Raw genomic sequence first — 21,532 nt, 5'->3', positions numbered from 1 at the left:
CCCTTGTCTCAACCCCTGTGTCTTCTCACAGGTCCATCAGAGGACCCTACCTGGACCAGTGTGTGTGTAGTCCCTTCACTGCAGCAGACAAAGACACAACTGATCATTGACCTTATTGATGAACACAAGTTCAGTGTGTTAGGACTCTGCACACACACCTGTGCATGTACTTCATTATATTAGTAACCCACTTAATGTGTGGGTTGTGGGTGGAATGGGCGGGGGTGTAGGAGGTGGAGCCAGTGAGCATTTCCCAAAATGTTCAATTATTTCTTTAAGTGAAGGATCTGACTCTTAACGTGTAACCACGACTTTTCTCCAGCAGGTGGTGGTGCTGCTGCATGCTGGGATACTGTTACTAAGGAGGCCCATTAACGTCTGCACTTCCTGAGGGTCTCAGGAGGAACAGGGTGGGGAAGAGGCTTCTGCTGATCTTCTGCTGCTCCTCTGTGGAGAGCATCGTGTCCTCCTGCATCTCGGTGTGGTCCAGCTGCACTGAGGCAGGAGAAGGCTACAGAGGATCAGTAACACAGCAGAGACGATGGTCAGCTGTCCTCCCCCCTCCCTGAAGGATATTTACACCACCCGCTGCCTCAGGAAAGCCACGACCATCCGAAAGGACACTGCACACCCTGTTAGCACTACTACTGTTACTACTGTTAGTACTACTACTGTTACTACTGTTAGTACTACTACTGTTAGCACTACTACTGTTAGCACTACTACTCAGCAGGTGGCGGTGGCGCCTGTTGGGATAGACTCTTGCCAGCATGCACTCGGTCACAGAGGAGGACGGAGGACAGACAGAGTTTACACTTGTCGTCTTTCCTGTTCCAATGCACCACTTCTCTGTAAACAGGACATTCTGTAGGATGGAGTCCTGCTGATGCTGAGTCCGGAACACGGTTCTAACTGAAGCCCAAGATAACCAAGACACAACAGTGACCTTTATTTTGAAGTTAGACAGGAGCTTCCTGTTTCCTGCACTCAGCAACAGGTCACATCAATAAGTAAACTCCCAAACACATGTTTATATCTGCTGCTGTTACAACTGTACTGTTAGCACCACTGCAGTTAGTACAGCTGCTACTGTTAGTACTACAGCTTCTAATACCATTACAGAGTACACTGTAAAAAGTACTGCAGTATTACAGCTCCTGCACTGCTGTTACTGCAGAGAGAGAGACAGCTCCGCTCAGTGTGTGCAGTGAGGGGGAGGAGAGACAGACAGGCAGACAGACAGAGGGAGGGGGGGAGGAGATATGAGACAGAGTGGAGGAGTGTCTGTTAGAGCTTTCAGTCTGCTCAGTGAGACCGAGTCTGTCTCTTCTCCCGTCTGTCTCTCAGCCTGTCTGTCTCTTCGCCCGTCTGTCTCTCTGTCAGGATGGAGGAGTGTCGTTATGGATTATTGATTATTGTGTTTCTGCTACAGAACAACTTTTGTCAGTCAGTTTACATCAGAGATAACACAGGTGAGCGACTGTACTGCTGTGATTAAACTCTGCCTCTGATCCCACTGCACAGATGTGCAGCTGCTAGTGTTGTACAGCTGCTGCTGCTTTTACCAGTACTACTAGAACTTCCACTACAACTGTACCATACTGCACTGTACTGCACTGTACTGTACGACTGTTCCGGTTCTAGTTAGTACTTCTACTGTCACCACTCTTAGTATTACTGTTCCTACTGCTGCTGGTTCTCCTCCCACTCATACTACATGCTTCTCGTTCTTCTTCTGTGGTGGTTGTTTGTCCTCCAGACTGTGACCTCTGACCTCTGCAGCGAAGGTCTAGATGAAACAGACAGAACAGCAACCAGTCACTGACCAGCTGCTGGATCCCAGTGTTCCCAGTTGTGTTCTGATGGTTTCAAAAGCAGATGGAAACTGTTCTGAGCAAATCAACGTCTGTTCTCCAACAGTTCTGTCTATCCTCTTCGTCTGTTCGCTAACTGTTTTCCTTATGTTCTCCAACTGTTCTCCAACTGTTTTCCTTATGTTCTCCAACTGTTCTCCAACTGTTCTCCGTCTCTGAGTCAGAGAAACGTTATCGCTACATTTTTCCCATAAATCTTTGTGTTTCTGGCGTTTGGGGAATGTGAAGGATTCAGATCATATTTCATCACAGCTCTGAGCGTATGTGTGTGTGTGTGGAGAGAAGCTGTGATGTCATGGAGGTCAAAGATCTCACACACTCAAACATGTCCATCTATCTGCGTGGGGACGCTGTGCTTCCAGGTTCTCTCTGTACGATCAGAACAAGTGATAAAATTCATTCATGGGTTCATAGGTTCATGGGTTCATAGGTTCATGGGTTCATGGGTTCATAGGTTTAGCGATGGAACCATCTTATCAACCTCTGCTGTTTGTTTTGGATCAGCTGAGCCACAGGCTGCAGGCGGGAACACAGGGTCAGCACCAAAGCATCGACAGAAATTCATCTTCAGCCATTTTGATGATGAAACAGTTTCAGGAATTGTTTAAAGCAGAAATGTTGAACATTTCTCAGATGTGAGGATCTTCTCTTTGACAGTGACCTGTCAGATAAACTGTGACACAGTAAAGTGAAGATGTGGGAAACGGCTACGAACGACTTCCTGATATCTGACCGACTGAACGATTAATCGATTAGTCAGGAAAACAACACTGGATTAGTGAGTGATGGAAACAGTGGTTAGCCGCAGCCAGGAACTTGTTCATGGGATCGTTCTGGTTTATTCCGCCTCGGGAATAAAAGCAGACAGAAGCTAACTTTTCCTTCTCTCTGTCAGATTCTCTCCATCAGGTTCTCTCAGACTTCAGCATCATTCGTCCAATCAGGACTGACTCAGAGGGGCGTTTCCTGTCAGAGTCAGTCTCTGCCCACCTCCTGCACCGCAGCAAAAGAGATGCCCGCCATGCAGAGGACACGCCCATATTACAAATGGCTCTGCCTGTTGATGCGTCACAGTTCAATCATTCAGACCATACCTGGAAGGGGCGGAGTTACAGGGTTGAGGAGGTGGAACTTTACTACAACGTTACGGTTTTTGGTCAAGAGCTCCAGCTGCAGCTGCGTCCAAACTCCCGTCTAATCGCCCCCACTGCCACCATGGAGTGGGAGGAGGCAGGACACCTTCATTCTCAGCCAATAGGAGACACCGGCTGCTTCTATACGGGGAAGGTGTCCAACATGGAGGACACATCTGTCGCCATCAGCAACTGTGACGGACTGGTAGGTGTGACCTGATGACAGCTGGTTTCTGACTAAAATTCACAGCTGTTTCATTCAGACCTTCTCTTAGAGCAAAAGGTTCAAACTCTGGCCCGTGGGCCGACACGGGGTCACGTAACATTTGTCACTGATCTGCGAGGAAACAACATGATCATGACATTAGGCGAAGAAGACGTCTGATGCACACACACACAAAATCACAACAGTCAGAGAAACCTTCGCAACATCAGCGTCTTCCTCTGTGATGAAGCTGCAGCTCCAGCTGTTGATGGAGGCAGATGTTTGGACAGCTGGTTTTTAATCCTTCTGGTTTTCCATATGTTTAACATCCGACACTGACGGACAGAAAAACTGAAGCAAGAGAGGAATATCTGACAGAGCGCTCAGTCAGACAGGAAGCAGTTTTTCACAAACCGTTAGAGACGTCCGTTCATTCACACATCCCCGACAGAAAGAAGGGAAATCTGAAACTAGGCAGTGACGATAATAAATGTTCTTTAATGGTTTTGTACTTTTCAAATGCAGCTCATGAAAGTTTTCAAAGTGAGACAAATAAATACTGATTTTAAAAAAATCACAGAAAAGCAGCAGAGAGCAGAGTAGAAACAGTGAATAGAAACAAGTAGAAGAGTGTGAGGGCAGATATGACGTCATGTCTCCAGAGACAGAAAGCAGACACTGTAAAACATGAAGGATCCAGTCTGCGTTTGGTCAGTGAAAACTGTCTGCTTCAGCCTGATTCACCTTCACTTCTTACAGCATGGGCAGAGCCGGCTGATCTAAGACAGATGTGGAGGACAGATGAGGAGGGTTTAAAGTGGACGAGGAGAAGGACAGAAAAAATACCGGAATAATTCCCCTCTGCAGTAGCTGATGAAAAAGCAATTAAAGCAACTTCTGCTGATTCTTCAGATGAAATGTTCAGGACACAGAAACAGGAACGAATCAATGAATCACGTCACAGGAACGTTTTTAACGTTCAGCTTGTGTTTTAACTGATGGTTAATGAAGCTGCAGACGGTTCTGCCCAATCAGCATGAAGAGGCCTGCAACATTTAAAAATGCTGACTCAGGCTTTTTAAAATGTTGATTCAGGTTTGATGACTCAGACTCATATGTAGTTTCCATAAACGTGAAACCAGAACCTGAAAACTGGCGACTCCCACTTCAATAACGCAGACTCTTGTGGTTATGGCCTACTCAGGCTTCAGTTATCCAGACTCAGGCTTCAGTTATCCAGACTCAGGCTTCAGTTATCCAGACTCAGGCTTCAGTTATCCGGACTCAGGCTTCAGTTATCCGGACTCAGGCTTCAGTTATCCGGACTCAGGCTTCAGTTATCCGGACTCAGGCTTCAGTTATCCAGACTCAGGCTTCAGTTATCTGGACTTAGACAGTGTGGGACTAACCCTGACCAAGACTCATTGATGAAACACTGGATCAGACGTCAGAGATCTTTATTCAGGATTGAAAACTCACAGCAGCAATTTCAGCAGCTGAACCGTAGACGTAGAGACTCAGCAGATCCAGCAGGTGACGCTCTCTGTGCCTCCCCAGGCAGGAATGATCCGAACGGATCAGGAGGAGTTTTTCATTGAGCCGTTGGATCGAAGGAGGGTTGAAGGAGAGGAGGAAGAGGAGGAGGAAGGAGGACGACAGCACATCATTTATCGCTCCTCTGCTATCAAGAAACAACCAGCTGCCAATCAAACTGAAGCGGCCCATCAAACTGCAGATGACTTCCTCCGAGGTGAGACAGTATAATCCTTCCTTAATGACACAAATGCAACTTTATCAACTCCAGTAAATGTGACGTACATGTGAGATGAAGCTGCATCTCAAACAAACGTGAACGTGCATCAAGCATCAAACGAACCTGAGTTTATGTCCTGAATAACAAACTGAGCCCAGTCATTCAAATGAACGTGTCCATGACAGTGAGTTTCAGGTCTGAGACAAACGGGACGCGCTGCGTACGTTCGTGGTGATGATGTGTGCAGCTGATCAGTTATTCTCTGTGACTTTCATCCATCATTAAACCATCAGAGCTCACAGCAGTCACATGCACGTTCCTCAGGAAACTTCCCGCTAGTACATTGTGTGTATGTACATGTTGTAATGACAGAAGAGTGCATGTATAATGAATAATCACAGAGAGCTTCTGCAGATCAGTTCCTATAAAAACAGGAGAAACACTGAACTGATTTTTTACAGTGTAGTGATCTGATGTGTTGTTTCTGCAGAACGAAAGATTCAAACTGAAAACACTGACATTGTTCCAGGAAACTTGGCAGAGACATCGGGAGCTTTACAGCACACACACTCACACTCACTCACACACACACACACACACACACACACACACACACACACACACACACACACACACACACACACACACACTCACTCACACACACACACACACACACACACACACACACACACACTCACTCACACTCACACACACACACACACACACGCACACACACACACACACACACTCAGCCAGCTGCGACGTGGCAGTCCGAGTTTCCGAGTTTCAGATTCTTGGAGGTTTTGGAGGTTTGGACTCAGAGTTGACAGATAGTTCAGCTCCTGACTCGATCGTCAGCCAATGAGGGGAGAGTCTTATCTCAGCTCAGCTCGGCCTGAGCCTCCGGCAGCACAGAGGGAACTCAGGGCGTCTGCTTCCGATCGCTGACGTAAACACGTTCAACATAAAGCAACACGGTGGAAGATAAAGATGTGAGAAGATTGAGATGAGCAGAGTAACTGCTGGTGTTTACAGAATGAAAGCATCAGTACACGATGTGGAAAAAGACACATGATCACATCTGGATGTAAATTTCATTTAGAGAATCAAACTCTGGACTGAAGCTGTGATACCACCTTTGTATTCAGGAGGTTTACTGGACGACAGTTCACTGACCTTCACGTTTAGTCTCACTGAAAACATCCTGTCATGTTGTCATCGGGCTGTCTGTCTGCTCCGGCCTGTGATGCCGTAAACACAGGACGTTTGTGGTCTCAAGTAATACGACATATTTATCACAGGGTACAGGAGTTGCTGTAAATACAACACGTCTCTGTCAGCACTGATACTGACATAACACTTCTTCCAAAACTCAATAACAAAACGTAATGTTTTTAGTGGAGAAAGTCTGACAGTACCTGAAAGACTTTAAGGTCACCTGAGAGCCCACAGAGACAGATAGAGTCACCTGAATGTTGCCGGGGACAACTGAATGTTGCCGGGGACACCTGAATGTTGCCGGGGACACTTGAGCTGTTTGTGGTTTATTCGCCTACAAACAGGGTCCACAGTGTTTCCTCGATACATTTACACTCAGACTGACTTCACTAAAATGTTAAAACTATTTAAATTCTTAAATTGTTGTTGAGGTTGCCTTTGTGTTTGTCTCCAGGTCCTCTTTTAGGTTCTCTAAGCTGGAACCAGAATGTGCTGTGGTCAGCATCAAACGCAGCGCGACGGCGGCGCTACATTGAAGAGGCGGAGCTGTTCAACATCGAGGTTAATGAGCAGTTTGGAACATTGATAAACTGTTGACTGAGAGTTTACTGAACGTTTGAACTCTTTTTCCTCCTCCAGGTTTTATTGGCAGTGGATTATTCTGTTCTTCTCTTCCACGGCCGAGACCACATTCAGAAATATCTTCTGACACTGATGAACATAGTAGGTGAAAACACAAACGTCTTCACTGAGTTTGAACGGGGGATGATGTTATGATGTTGCCTCAGTGAGGAGCAGTGGTGAGTGAACGTCACCACGTTTCCCAGTTTCACTGTGTCGAAGACGTTTATGATTCCGATATCTACTGAAGCTAGCATGCTAACCAGCTAGCACCAGCATGTCCTGTAATACCACTTTGTCCCTTAAGAGGCAACAGTTAGTCACAGCGGTGTCTTCCCTCTGTCCAGCAGGAGAGGAGCAGAACCAGAGCTAACGTTGCTGTTAGTTTTTCCTGCTGGTGACGAGTAAAGAAATTACGTTTAAGACTCAACTCTAAAAGCTAACGATGCTAACTACTTACAAACATCAGTACTTACATACAGAACCTATAAGATGAGTTAATCATCTCCAAATCCACAGAGCACAGACTGACTGGACTCTGAGTGGAGAACCTGTTTTTCTCTGTTCTTGCTTCAGGTTAATGAAATCTATCAGGATCATTCTCTGGGCGCCAACATCAATGTTGTCCTGGTCAGAATCATCATGCTGTCGCCAACAAAGGTATCAAGCTGCAACTGCTTCAAAATGACTGCAGGTTTCTGCGGGTCAGGGCAAACGGGAGGGTGGTTGTGTGTTCACGTCCTCAGGGTTTCATCTCCTGCTCTCAGGCCTGAGAAAATGAGCATTTCCATTTTTTAACTTGCTTTCAAATGTTTTGGTTCCACCAAAACTCAAGACAAAAGACTCGTTTGCAGTTTTTCTAAGACAGGAAGTGAAGCAGTCAACCCCTAACCCAGTCTGAAGGTACAGGACAGTAAAAACACAGTGTCCCTCCATCAGTCCCAGGAGCTGATCTCTGTGGGGAATCCACAGAAGAGTCTGGAGAACGTTTGCGGCTGGTCGTACCTCCAGCAGAGGGAGCAGAGTCACGCCGAGCAGCACGACCACACCATCTACCTCACCAGGCAGCCGTTTGGCCCCTCCGGCATGCAGGGTACTGCTGCTCGTACTGCCAAGCATCATGACCCCTGATGACCCCTGATGACCCCTGACCTCTGATCTTTTGGTCTGCCTCTGCAGGTTATGCTCCTGTCACAGGGATGTGTCATTTACACCGGAGCTGTGTCCTCGTGTTGGAGGACGGTTTCTCCTCTGCCTTTGTAGCTGCACATGAAACAGGACACGTGTGAGACACACACACACACACACACACACACTTCACTGGTAATCAAACACTTTTTACAAGGTGTGTATTTTAAAAAATTAACAGAAAACAACATCAAAGTGACTCATGTGGAGACTCAGGTGTCCACGTGGAGACGATATCAGGCTCTTTGTCTTTCTGTCTGTCTCTGCCTGTCTGTCTTCAGCTTAGGTATGAATCATGACGGTGAGGTGAATAACTGTGTTGATGACGTGCCGCTGGGAAGCATCATGTCTCCGCGGGTTCAGGCCACGTTCCATCGATACCACTGGTCCAGGTGCAGCTGGAGGGAGCTGCATCAGTACCTGCAGTGAGGACACTCTGAGTCTGCTCTGAGGACAGATGGGCCTGAGAATGATTCAACACACTGAATGTCAACCAACACCTCTCTCTGTCTCTGTCTGCAGTACCTACGACTGTCTCCGTGATGACCCGTTTAACCACAACTGGCCGGCTCAGCCTCAGTTGCCGGGGTTTCAGTACTCAATGGACCAACAGTGTCGCTTCGACTTCGGACCAGGATACAGCCTCTGTACTGCAGTATGTCCGTCTGTATCCTGCTCTTGTGATGAGAGGTGACCTTTGACCTCTTGCACTTTCAGGAAGAGCCTCAGTTTTTCGTGACACAGCCAGCTTCTGTCACAGTTTCCACAGAGTCCAGGATCAGCTCAGACCTTTTCTCCTCCGTTCCACTTAATGTTCCTCAAACGAACAAAATTTTGTGACCAAATGTTTATTTGATTTAAAGACAGAAAACGTTTCAGAGCATCAAACTGAAGTCGTGTCGTCCTGACGGAGAAACCAAATACGACAGAATAACACACGGAAATCTCCAGTTTCAGCTGTTTGACGAAAATAAGACTGAAGAAGGTTTTTGCAGGATTAGCACCAGATGTGTTTCAGGGTGGAGACCAACATCACATCTGTTCAGAGAAAACCAGACGCAGATCACACACACACACACATAGACACTGACTTTAGCAGCAGCCTTTAATCTGAGTGTGACGACTCTGTTTCTAACATTTTCACGTGATGATGAAAACATTTTACAGTTTCTCTCACAGATTTCTGATCATCATGGACGTGTTGGATTCTTTCAACACGTTCTCTCCGTTCGGTTCTGAGTGTTTTCCCCTCGGCTCAGACATACAGTCTGAAACATTTCCTTTTCAGTGAACATTATTTTTCCTCCTGTCTTGTTTCTGTTTCAATCTGATCTTTATAATTTGTTGTTGTTGAACTTTATTTTGATATATTCCAAATACCTTTGTTTGATTGTCTCCAGTACACGACCCATGACCCCTGTAAACAGCTTTGGTGCAGCGACTACAACAACCCGTTCTTCTGTAAGACCAAGAAAGGTCCACCACTGGACGGGACGAAGTGTGGACCAGGGAAGGTGAGGACACAGTCAGGTCGTCGTGGGTCGAAGGGACTGATTTGTCCCAGGCAGGTTTTTGGGAACAACCAATGAGCTGTACCGATCAGGTCCCCCCGCTCCCAGTCTTTACGCTAAGCTAGGCTAACCACATGCACTCCGGCTCTGTGATAAACTAACTTGTGTCTCTATGGCAACTGTCTCTCCGTGAAGCACTGTTTTAAAGGGTTCTGCATGAAGTTGACCCCTGACCTCCTGAGACAAGATGGCGGCTGGGGAACATGGAGTTCATACGGCAGCTGCTCCAGGACCTGCGGGGGCGGGGTCAGTTTTCGGACCAGACGGTGTGACAACCCAACGTGAGTGAGCTGTCAGTCATCTGTGATGTCACAGATAAGACACATCAATCAGAGACTCTAACCTAATGTTGTTCTCAGTCCAGCCAATGGGGGGCGCACCTGCTTTGGAAACAGCTATGAGTTCCAGCTGTGCAACCAAGAGGAGTGTCCGCCCCTGACTGACTTCAGGTCAGTAGATCCACTCTCCACTGCGTTCTACTGAGTTCTACTGTTTATTACTGCAGTCTGTATGTGTGTGTGTGTGTGTTTTCCTGCAGGTTCATGTGTCTTTGTGTTTCAGGGAGGATCAGTGTAAAGTCTGGAATCCGTTTTTTGAACATGAAGGAAAGAAACATCACTGGCTGCCCTACGAGCACCCAGACTGTAAGAACACACAACACACACACAGTGTTTTTCTGCTGACCGTTTCCTCTCTGCTGTGTGTGTAATGTGTATTTAGGGTCAGGGTGTTGGTGTGTGTGTGTGTGTGTCACATGTTAAACTCATCAGTCATGACTCTGTTATTGGATGGAAATCTCTTCTCCTTCCTTTAACTCTTTAAAGTCTGAAAACATTTGAATGTTTCATTAAACTTTGAAAATTTCACCTTAAATTTTCCACCTTAAGCAGCACAAACATCTGATCCACGTTTCCGTGCGCTTGCAGCTGATGAGCGCTGTCGTCTGTACTGTCAGTCGGAGGAGACGGGGGCGGTGGTTTCCATGAACAGAATGGTGCATGATGGGACGCTGTGTTCCTATGGCGACGCCTACAGCGTGTGCGTCCGAGGAGAGTGTGAGGTCTTTATTGTGTTTCAGATTTTTTGAACAGGCTGTGATTTCATCTCATGTGTTTCAGCCTCACACAGAGCGCTGTGGCCTGAATGCACAGGTTAGCATAGCATGATGCTGCACAGCGTAGCACGGCATAGCACAGCGTTGCATGGAGGAAAAAAGGCAAACAGATGAACTAGGTCTGCTAAAAGCTAACTGGGCTAGCTCAGACTCCTTTTAGAGCCTAACGAGCTCGGTGTCTGGTTTTAGGTGACGATGATCACGTTCATCCTGAAAACATCACAACACAAAGGTTTACAAATACAGCTGTTACACAGATTCTGTTTCTGCATCATCACTTCTCTGCACTTACTGCACACAGTGTCATACATAGCATAGCGTAGCACTGCATGGCATATATTACTACTGTAAGATCCTGTTATTTACATGTTATACTGTACCGCGCTGCCGTACCTAAATTTTCTTAAGCAGTTTGTTTATCGGGAACAGTAAGATTAAGATTAAGTTACTTTATTGATTGATTATTGAATTATTTTCTTCTTCTGTAGCTGATGTTTTTCATCAAAGGAAACAGACAAACAGAAACCAGACTGATGGAGGTGATGAGCTTTGACAGAGTGCACAGGATAAAGTGCCATAACAAAGCTTGGTACAGTTTAATGCACAGTAGCTCATTGCTCTGAGTTAAGAACACATCTAAGTTCAATTCTCCTCTCTCCTTGTTTCCTTTCCTCTCTCCTTCTGCAGCATGTAGGTTGTGATGGACAGATCGCTTCAGACCAGCAGGAGGACCGATGTGGAGTCTGTGGAGGAGACAACTCCAACTGTAAGATCATCAAAGGAAACTTCACTCGCAGCACCAAGAAACAAGGTGTGACCATCATCTGGTCTCAGGATGTTTTAGTTTCATGTTCAAATAGAAACATGTTCCAGTCAAATATTCAAGGCTCTGTGTCCTCAGTACAAACTTAATGGAACAGAATAAAAATATGAGATGATGATGACTGATCCTGTTTCTTAAGTTTTCTTATTAATTGATGGATTGATTCTTTTTTCCTACGACCTAGGTTACTTAAAGATCCTGGATATCCCCAAAGGAGCCCGACACCTGCTGATCCAGGAGTTCAAAGGGACTCCTCATGTCCTGGGTAAGATGAGGGAGGTGGAGCTCGTCTGGTCTGACCCCATAGATCATCTGTAGCTTGTTATTTTCTAGAAAACTTTGTTTTCTGCTGCAGCGGTGAAGAACCAGGAGACGGGTCATCTCTTCCTCAACAATGAAGATGAGCTCCCAGAGTCCCGTGTGGTGATTGAGAAGGGCGTGGCGTGGGAGTACAGCAACACTGAGGAGCAGGAGTCCATCCAGACCACGGGACCGCTCAAGTATGGAGTCCTGCTGATGGTCAGTCAGTCAGCGTGGGAATCGAAGTCCAACGTAGCTACACTGTCTGATTATAAGCTAAACCAGAACAACCACCAACTTGCTGTGTTTCTGTGTGTCAGGTCCGTTCCCATGGCGACTCCAAGGTGACAGTGTCCTATAAGTACATCATCCAGGATCAGCTCCAGACCTCACTGGAGTCCAATCTGGTGCAGGAAGATGCCATCTTCTACGAGTGGGCGTTGAAGAAGTGGTCGCACTGCTCCAAACCCTGCGGAGGAGGTACACAGCTCTGCTCCTGAGGAGCCGCCTGTTTGTTTGGTTACTGCCGTAATACATGTGTCGGTAACAGTGATCTCTGGTTGCCAGGGAAACAATACACCCGGTTTGGCTGCAGGAGGAAGGCTGATGGGAAAATGGTTCACAGGATGTTCTGCTCCAACATCAACAAGCCACGAGCCATCAGTCGCAACTGCAACACCAACACCTGCACTGCACCACGGTAACTCAGGTCACCATGGTAACACACAGCAGACACATTCTGTGGTGTTGTTTGAACTGCATTGCATATTGGCAGGTGTTCCTATTATTTTGTCCACCCATTTCAAATCACTGAGGATAGGCTGCAGAGCTGACACACCTCTGTATGTTCCACAATTCATTCAACAGCAACACAAACTGCAGCCGCCAGAACGATCACACAGATGAATCAACGCCTCTGAAACTGGTTCAACACAAACTGATTATTAGATCTTCCCAAAAATACCAAAAACATGCATGGGTTAGGTTAATTGACTACTCTAAATTGCCCCTAGGTGTGAGTGTGTGCGTGTGTGGTTGTCTGTCTTTGTGTGTCAGTCCTGCGATTGACTGGCGACCAGTCCAGGGTGTACCCTGCCTCTCGCCCATAGTCAGCTGGGATAGGCTCCAGCTCCCCCGCGGATTAAGCGGTAGAAAATGAATGAATGAAGGGTGCTGGATGGTGTTCCTAATAAACAGACAACTGAGTTTCAGACTCAGAGTCAGAAAAACTTTATTGATCCCTGTAGGGAAATTCTTTGGTCACGGACAAACTCCCGATTGAAAATGAATATGAAAATTTAAACACAGAATTGCTAACATGAGGGTTAACCAATCAAACCCACACTGGGTGCATCAGAAATGCTGGAGCGCCTCTCATCCAATGAAGTCCTACTGTTTCTGTCCCCTCAGCTGGGTGACCGGGGACTGGGAGGACTGCAGCGCCTCCTGTGGTCAGACTGGGTGGCAGCGTCGCTGGGTGAGCTGCCAGCAGGTGTCCAGCAGGGTGCAGCAGCAGCGTCCCGTGAACAGCAGACTCTGTAAGGACGCCCGACCGGATGGGAAACGCATCTGCAACCGCTTCCCCTGCCCCGCTGCCTGGCGAGCTGGGCCCTGGACACCGGTGCGAAACACTTACAGGAGCCCCGTTAACCCGTAAAACAAGGGCAGAACATCTTTCTGAGATTAACTCCTTTCCTCAGTCCTCTCATTACTTTCTAGACTTCCTCTCACGTTTTTCTTTTGAGAGAACTGCTTCCTTCCTTTTTCAGGATTCCCTCTGACCCCTTCTTTCAGGACCACCTCATAAGTAGGAAAGTCAGGAGCTATTTTTAGCTTTAGGATGTTTTGTAAATAAAATCCCAAATCAATAACTGATCCGTGAGAATCTGAATCTCAGTCTGATCAGTATCTTTGTGCTTGTAGTGTTCAGTATCTTGTGGAAACGGAACTCAGGAGCGTCAGGTTGCGTGTTCCAGTTCTGAGAGTTCAGCTGAAAACTGCACTGAACCTCGACCAATCACAACCCGCACCTGCCAGGCCCCACCCTGCAATGGTAGGCGTTGGCCAATCACATCCTGTACATTTGTTTACTGAGGAGGGAAGGGAGGCATGCTGGGAGTTGTAGTGTGTGTTTTTTGCCCACAGTGCTGATCACATGTACAAACACGTGTTTTTCCGCAGGTGACCAGAAGAACGCCATCATCCAGTGGCTGTCCAGGTCCACCCCAGACTTCCCAGCTCCAAAGATCTCCTCCAGTAAAGCTGATGGACTCCTGATTCCTCTGCAGGCTTCTTTTCTTCCTCTTCCTCTTCCTGCTCCTTCCCTTTCATTCTCCTCGTTGTTTTTTCTCTCTTCCCTCCTGTGGAGGAGGCAGAGCTACTTGTAAATGCTCCTCAGCTTTTGAAGTGAGATGACAGCTGGTGGTGATTTTCACGGATTCTGCAGAGTGACAGGACCAAAGTTAAAAGAGTGAACTTTGACCTTTTGATGGGGCAGCAGACACAGACCCATTCGTCCTCAGGGTTCTCCTGAAATTCTGATTTTCTTGAGGCTCGTTTAGTTTTGTTGGAAGTAACCCAGACCCACGCTTCTCCACCAGCTGTTAGCATGTGATCTGTATCTGGATCAGGAAGAATACATGTTAATGCAGAGGTAAACAACATCTGTACAGTTTTGTATTTGTTGTTGGTCTTTGGGGCCAAATACCTCAGGAAATACCTCTGACTTCACCTGTTGCTTCTCAGTCACGCAGCCTGCTTCTGCTTCACTTCTACTACAATCTGATTCTGATTGACAGTTTTCACTGACAGCTGCTCCCGCTCTGTCTCAGGGCACCGTTGCCGTGGCGATCAGTCAGTGTTTTGTCGGATGGAGGTGTTGAGTCGGTACTGCTCCATCGCCGGATACCGGCAGATGTGTTGCAAGTCCTGCAGGGAGGGAAACTTCAGCAACTCTGACAATTCCAGCAACATCAGCAGCACGAGCCTGGAGACGGTCAACGGCAGGTCAGTGCTGAGCGGCACGGACAGAAGGACGTCCACACTGAACAGACAAAGTGTGGGGGCTGGGCTGTGTCCGCTTTAAAATATGAAATAAATCATTTGGAGGCGAAAACTAAATATAAAGTTTGAAAAGAAAAACTATGACGTTTGTTTACAATCAAACTGTAAATAAAAGGAGGAAAAATGAAGAAATTACTGCTTTAAAGTAAATTCCTTTTTTTTCTAGCTCGTGGTTTTCAACCACAGAAACGATGACCTCAGCATCCACCTCCACCTGGTCTGACAGCAGCCACATCATCAGCACTCCACCTCCCAGCTTCACTGCAGCTCCGCCTCCCAACAGCAGGAGCAGCACCGACTTCGTCTACGTGGAGTACGAAGATTACGACGAGTATTCGTACGAGGATCCTTCAGTTCCCTCTGAGACTCCTGATATCATCCCAGCTACTCCTGCTCCTGCTCCGACTACGACCACAAGGCGTCCAAGAAAAACTGCTCCACCACATTTGTTCAAGAAGAGAACTTCAGCTCCCACCATGGCCCCTGATGCTGTTACCATGGCAGCTGTTAATGGCCCAACACCTTCACAAGGCCAGACGTCTGTCTTCCCAGAGTTCCCTGCCACGATATCAACTGATCATGATGACATCATGGTCATGCCATCACCAAACACATCATCAGGAGGGCGGAGACTTCAAACTAAAACCAATAAGACGGAAACTGAACCCGTTCCGACATCTTCATCCTTCTTCTTTCCGCTCTTGAAAAAGGAGAACAACTCGGTGGACGAGGTCCCGTACCGGATCGTGGGATTGGACGGGGACATTTCTAGAGGACAGCAGAACTTCTTTGTGCCGCGGATGCCGCCTTTCCGTGAGCGAACACAAAACAAACGTATCCAGGAGCTTCTGAACGAGAAACGACGACAGGATCTTCTAAAGAGACCGAACAGGAGCAGAGAGCGCCGGACTGACAGGAAGCAGCGTGGATTATAAAAACAGGAAAAACATCAGCAGGGTTTAGTTTGATTGTTCGCTCATGATGTCGCATGTGCAGCTTGCTCACTCTCTGCTAATGCAAACAAACTCTTCATGAGAAACAGAAACAGACTGCAGAGCGGACCAACAGAACAGCTGAGGATGATTTTCCAATCAGGGCCTCTCAACTTTCACTTTCATGTTTCCTGAAGTTTACAGTTCTTACCTCTAACTACAGCTAACTGCCATAAAATGAAGGTTGAGCCAGGACGTGGAAACGTGCTTCTGTCTTCAGACTGTTCAGGTTTCACTGGTTTTCAGTTGTTAGCTTTCACATTCAACATGTTTGTACCAAATAATCCTGTTTCTAAATAAAGCAAAGTCTGATCCAGCTGCTGATGTCATCATGACTCATGAACATCTGGTCACGCTTAAACCTCAGGGCTTTGGAGTCCAGAGTCTAAATTACACCTCATCAGGTCCTTTCTATTCCTCCTTTGTTGTTAAACGTTTTCTGGTGTCGAAGAAGAAGAAAGAAGATTTTGCTGAATTGTTCATACTGTTAATCATCAGTGTGGTTTGAATCCCTGCAGGTGATGTGTCCTTACCTGCAATCAGACGTCTCTAACTAAATAATGCCCGTGATGATTTCAGTCATGTCTAAAGATGTTTCTGTGCTGTTTTATTTTAGCAGCAGACAGTAAACGTAGCTGTTTGTCTCACGTCAAACTAAATTCAGATCAGATGAGTCACATCATGTGATCAGTGGAAACAGCTGACAGGTTTCTGTCCAGAAAGAATCCGCCGGCAGAGTCACGTCAGGAGAAACCTCGTTTGCTTCTGCTCCTTCGCTCAGATCTGCTGTTCATCAGTAACAGGGTGGATGAAGTTGGGGTCAGAGTTGTTGGTGATGCAGACAAATAACACGCACAAACATTTCAGCTCTTTTTTTGCCAACTTTAATTTGGATGGATAAACAAAAGAAGAGCAGCACTAATACTGGAACAGTAACGTGAAGGTTGTGAAGGTGTGGCTGTCCGAGTTATTGTCGGTGTCATCTCAGTCTCTGAGTGTTGTGTTATGAATATGAGTTTGTAACATCACAGCTGCTGTTTTCTTTATTATTTCTAACCCACAAACGCATTTATCAGTTTGTGCTGAGTAAAATCAGAACCACAAAAATACGAAGCAGTTTGCTGATCTGTAAACATTTACACATTCGTGGATCCATTTGTGCGTCAGACAGGTTTTGCTCACATGTGCACGACTTCCATTTGTGATTTCCCTCCTTTTTGTTCTTGTCTGATTCGTAAACAGCTGATCTGTAGAAAAAATCCAGAAATGTGAGCTCCAGTTACAGCAGGTGGCAATTTTAATTGGCTAGCAGGTATTTAAATAGCACTTTTTAAGCTTCTCTTCTCTTCATTGGCTTCCTGTAAAATCCAGAACTGATTTTAAAATCCTTCTCCTTACACATCAGGCCCTCAGGGGCCAGGGTCCTTCATATCTCACAGAGCTGATAGAACCATATTATCCCCACAGGCTACTTCGTTCCCAGACTCTCTGACAGTAGAATGTGAGGCCGAGCCTTCAGCGATCAGGCTCCTCTCCTGTGGAACCAGTCTGGGCTCAGGAAGCAGACACAGCTTCAAACCTTCCGTCTGACAAAGCTGAGAATTAGTTGTAGTTACAGTTTTAGTTATTATCACTAAACCTACAGTCACAGTTATTTCTACAGACCCTGTTACAGCTCAGGATAAAGCCCAGAGTAGGACTGGCTCAGGAAACTGAACCATCCCTTAGTTATGCTGCTACAGGCCGAGGCTGCTGGGGGACTTCCCATGATCCTCTGCACACCTCTCCTCTTCTCTCTCTCTCTCCTCAGACCCTCTCTCACATGTATTAACCTTTATTCCATGTCATTAACTCTGTGTCCTCTCTGTCCCATTGTCCTGTGCCTGTGTCTCTCGGGTCTCTCTGTCTCTGTACCTGTCTGCAGGTGTCTCTGGCTCCTGGCTCCACCAGGATCAGGTTCATCATTGTCAGTCAGAGTGACGCTGCTGTGCTTTGGCTGTGTAAGGCTAGCACATTAAGTGTTAGGCTAGCATATGATAATTACCAGTTACCAGTGATAACTGATTAATTCACTCTACAATCAGTGGAATTACCAGTGGGTTCAACAGCGCAGAGTTAGTGCAGTCAGGTGATCAGTAGATGTTGATGGGATCAGACTCTTCTCTGAGCTTCACCTCCATCGAAACTTCTCTGTGAAAGTACATTGTTTACTTCTGAATAGAATAGAATAGAATAGAATAGACGTGTTTGGGCTGCACAGACTTTCCATTCTCAACACTGTGCTACATTACAGAGAAATCCAAACGGGATTAATGAGGCTCTAAAACATAAACTTCACAAACTGTAATGAATATAATAACTTTGCAGCAGACAGTAAACGTAGCTGCACTTTTTCTTATTTAAAACTAATACAAAAGTAAAAATGTGCTGTAAATGCACTTATTGCAAAGTCCACTGAAGTCCGTTTTATTTTTCCTCATGTTCTCACATTCGGCCGCAGGATCGTTGAGGTGAGGCTGGGTTTAGCTCCAGGTTCATGTGTTTTCTGCAGGTTCAGATAATAAAGAGCATGAAACCACCACGTTCAGCCGCAAAGAAAACTTCCTGTAGCAATGTTTAGCTAATAAAATGAAAGGTGCTCATGATAGTGAATTACAGACATATTTATATTTGATAAATTATTGGACTATCACCGCTGTGTGAATGTAAAGGGGGGCAGGGGTCTTCTGCGCGCTGCCTGTGAAGACTAAATGGGGGATTAACTGACCCACGCGGTGCCTGGCAGGATAAACTGCGGGCTGACAGAACTCCGACGTTGTCCTTGACAGGAAGCTAAGATGGCGGCCGCCGCAGTCAGGAGCTTGGGCTCTAGTTTAGGAAAAAACCTTCGAGAGATCCGCGTCCACCTCTGCCAGACCTCCGCGGCCAGTAAAGGGGCCAGGTGAGATCCGAGACGGCCTCCTGTGGCGGAATGAGCCGCTGTAGTAACAACCAATGATAAATGATTCAGAATAAAGGTCGGAGCATCGCAGAGTGGCCCGAACACTGCTGACAGCTAGCCGCTAGCTGTTAGCAGCTAGCCGCCAACAGCTAACCCATCAGTGACCTGAGTACAGCTAGCTTCTCTTTAGCTTAGCATCGGACTCAGAGGCACTCTTGACTGGGAAATAAAACAACCGATTCCCGGTTTTCAGTGATCAGCCGATTAATCGATGGACCAAACGTGAATGACAGGTTATTTAGTAACTGACTGATCGTTTCTCAGTTTTCAAACTGAAACATCAAAGTGTTCCTTTGTTGCACCTGATAATAAACTGAATATGAATATTCACCCCAACCTTCTCACGAGGTCAGAGGTCAACAGGAAACAGCTGATCCCAGCTATGACTGTGTGCTCTGTGTTTACAGAGACTTTGTGGAGCAGCACTATGTGACTCTGAAGAAATCCAACCCAGAATTCCCGATCTTGATCAGAGAGTGTTCTGGAGTCCAGGCCCGACTCTGGGCCAGATACGGTGAGTCTGACCACACGGCATCATGGGATTCATCTTATTATCCGGCTGACTGAGCTGCCCCCCCCCCCCCTCTCTGTTCATGTCAGTGATGATCGCACTGATAATGAAAATAATAACCTTTGTGTTTTTGTGTCCAGATTTCGGTAAAGAGAGCAGTGTCTCTGTGGACAACATGTCAGCTGATCAAGTAGCCAAAGCTCTGCAGACTTTGGTTCAGTCCAAACCTTAACACCCCCACATCCAGGATGGTCTCACCTACTTCCTTCCTTCATTGTCTGTAAATGTGTTGATGTGAATAAACATGAAAGTTGTTAATGTCAGTCTGTTTCTGTTTCCTGTTCAGAAACTGAATTCTGTTATTAAACTGCTCTGCTCTCATTATAAAAAAAATTATAAAAGCATTTTTTTTACTGAACAGTCAAATTCACAAAGTAAAGGCTTTAAACTGCTGATGTTTGCAGAGCAGCTCAGATGATGTTTGTGTGGCTTCCATATGAAAATGCAGCTGTTCTGGAAGTTTCTCTGTGGTGCTTCAACCCAACAGCAGCTGCAGAACCACCAGCTGGTCCTGGAGATCCTTCACTGGGGACAGAAGCAGTGACTGTGCTGACCTGCAGGTGGCAGCGCTGCGCCTCGGGATGTTTACACACAGTTAAAGTCTTCTGTCATTGAATATTTGTTTCTATAGGATCAAAACACTGCCTGTACTGCGAGGACAGTTCAACATATCCGGGATTTCTCCGTGTTATCTGGCTACACTGAGCCAACACCGACCCTCCTGGATCACCTGGAGCGGTCACTCTGGGTTTTTCTGCTCTGAGCGCGTTCATGTGACAGAAGCACGTGACCAGAACAGAAAATAAATAGTGGGAATAATTCACAGCTGGTGAAGACAGACTGAGGATTTTCTGTCAAGAAGAAGAAGAATTATTCTGTTTCTTACTGAATCAGGAACAAATGACCGTGAAGCTGAAGCAGGTGAAACCACTGCTCCTGCTTCACAGTTCAGGCCTCAGGCAGGACGGTGCAGCCTCTGCGCGGTGATGTGCAGCAGCCGCGGCACAGATAAGAAGAAAAGGAAAATAGTTATTGTAGCAGTGGCTGTTCAGCGGGACCGTGAGGGCGGTGGGTGAGGCCGTGCAGTGACGCCGGGCTCCTGTAGGGGGCGCGGTCCGACTGTTGGAGCGTTAACTGGAGAGGAAGTGACGTGAGAGCCGCTGCTAACTGAAGCTAACCGATCGTCAGTGTCTCTGTTTGCGGCGGAATAGATTCATTTTCACCGCGAAGGGGGGAACCGACGCTCCGCTCCGAAATGCCTGAAAGTAAGCTGGATGTAGAAATATGTCAGCTGGACATTTAGCAGCAACAAACAAACAAACAAAAACAGAGCAAAAAAAAACAGCTAGCTTGTGGTAACAGCTAGCTTAGCTGTTAGCTAAAGTCAGAGACACATCGTTTTAGTTCTGATTAAAACATAATCGTCAAAGTTAAGATCAAAGTTTAATTAGATGTGATTATTAATAAAGTGGAGACCGTGGCGTTAAAATTCTGAAAACGTTAAAGCTCCACACAGCGATTGGTTTCTCAGCCTGGCCTAGCCTTCACTCATCACACCGGACTCCGTTCACTTTTCCGGCTTTTCTCCGCTCATTCATTAAATATGCGTTTCTTATTCTGAAAAGCTGAAGCGACCTGATTAACACAGTCCTAACACAACCGAGAAATCTTCCTTTAAACAGCTTTAACTGCTGTGTCCCAGCCAAGAACCGTCATTACCGAAGTCTCACACGTTGTATTGCGCCTTTTGTTGTCGGTAGATTTTATATAAAGACAACCGAGTGATTGTTTTAGTTAAATTCCAGTGAAAAAGAAAAACAGGAACACGAGGGTTTGATGCTTTTCTGTGTCGTGTGTGATTGTAAAGTGAATCTCTGAGATTGTGGACTGTGGGCTGGATCCGTGTGTCGGGGCTGTTTTTCACTAGGTTTCAGAATATTTACGTGAGTGATCGTTCAGTTAAGACAATAATCATCAGCTCGTTCAGTAACATGAACAACAGTTAGCTGAAGCTGTGTAAATGATTCCTGCATAGCTTAGTTTGATGGTTGTGTGTGAAATGGTGCTGCGGTGCCCCCTGCTGTTCGCCTGTTCACTAACGTCCT

The 21,532-nt window shown here is 46.5% G+C and overlaps 3 protein-coding genes across 3 annotated transcripts in view; all 3 read left to right on the top strand.

The window, feature by feature from the left end:
• The first annotated feature begins 1,294 nt into the window (after window positions 1-1,294).
• Window positions 1,295-16,166, top strand: LOC121190979 (A disintegrin and metalloproteinase with thrombospondin motifs 2-like). The gene is made up of 25 exons (XM_041052012.1): window positions 1,295-1,472; window positions 2,770-3,212; window positions 4,770-4,962; window positions 6,638-6,744; window positions 6,823-6,906; window positions 7,381-7,464; window positions 7,744-7,897; window positions 7,984-8,089; window positions 8,274-8,417; window positions 8,515-8,647; window positions 9,393-9,506; window positions 9,699-9,844; window positions 9,923-10,012; window positions 10,125-10,207; window positions 10,490-10,623; window positions 11,365-11,488; window positions 11,685-11,765; window positions 11,856-12,019; window positions 12,121-12,280; window positions 12,368-12,500; window positions 13,211-13,421; window positions 13,724-13,853; window positions 13,982-14,056; window positions 14,632-14,806; window positions 15,030-16,166. The coding sequence occupies exons 1-25, from the start codon at window positions 1,385-1,387 to the stop codon at window positions 15,796-15,798; spliced, it is 4,125 nt and encodes a 1,374-aa protein (XP_040907946.1). The 5' UTR covers window positions 1,295-1,384; the 3' UTR covers window positions 15,799-16,166.
• Window positions 16,167-18,648: 2,482 nt separating this feature from the next.
• Window positions 18,649-19,690, top strand: ndufa2 (NADH:ubiquinone oxidoreductase subunit A2). The gene is made up of 3 exons (XM_041052037.1): window positions 18,649-18,796; window positions 19,264-19,370; window positions 19,508-19,690. The coding sequence occupies exons 1-3, from the start codon at window positions 18,693-18,695 to the stop codon at window positions 19,597-19,599; spliced, it is 303 nt and encodes a 100-aa protein (XP_040907971.1). The 5' UTR covers window positions 18,649-18,692; the 3' UTR covers window positions 19,600-19,690.
• An 861-nt stretch (window positions 19,691-20,551) lies between these two features.
• ik (IK cytokine) overlaps window positions 20,552-21,532 on the top strand; it is a 7,696-nt gene continuing 6,715 nt past the window's right edge. Inside the window, exon 1 of the mRNA XM_041052023.1 lies at window positions 20,552-20,692. Coding sequence (XP_040907957.1) covers window positions 20,683-20,692 — 10 coding nt within the window. The 5' untranslated portion in view covers window positions 20,552-20,682. The remainder of the gene's footprint in view (window positions 20,693-21,532) is intronic.

This window comes from Toxotes jaculatrix, chromosome 12, assembly GCF_017976425.1.
Source record: "Toxotes jaculatrix isolate fToxJac2 chromosome 12, fToxJac2.pri, whole genome shotgun sequence".
Lineage (NCBI taxonomy): Eukaryota > Metazoa > Chordata > Actinopteri > Toxotidae > Toxotes > Toxotes jaculatrix.
This window is presented reverse-complemented; position numbering and strand designations above follow the sequence as displayed.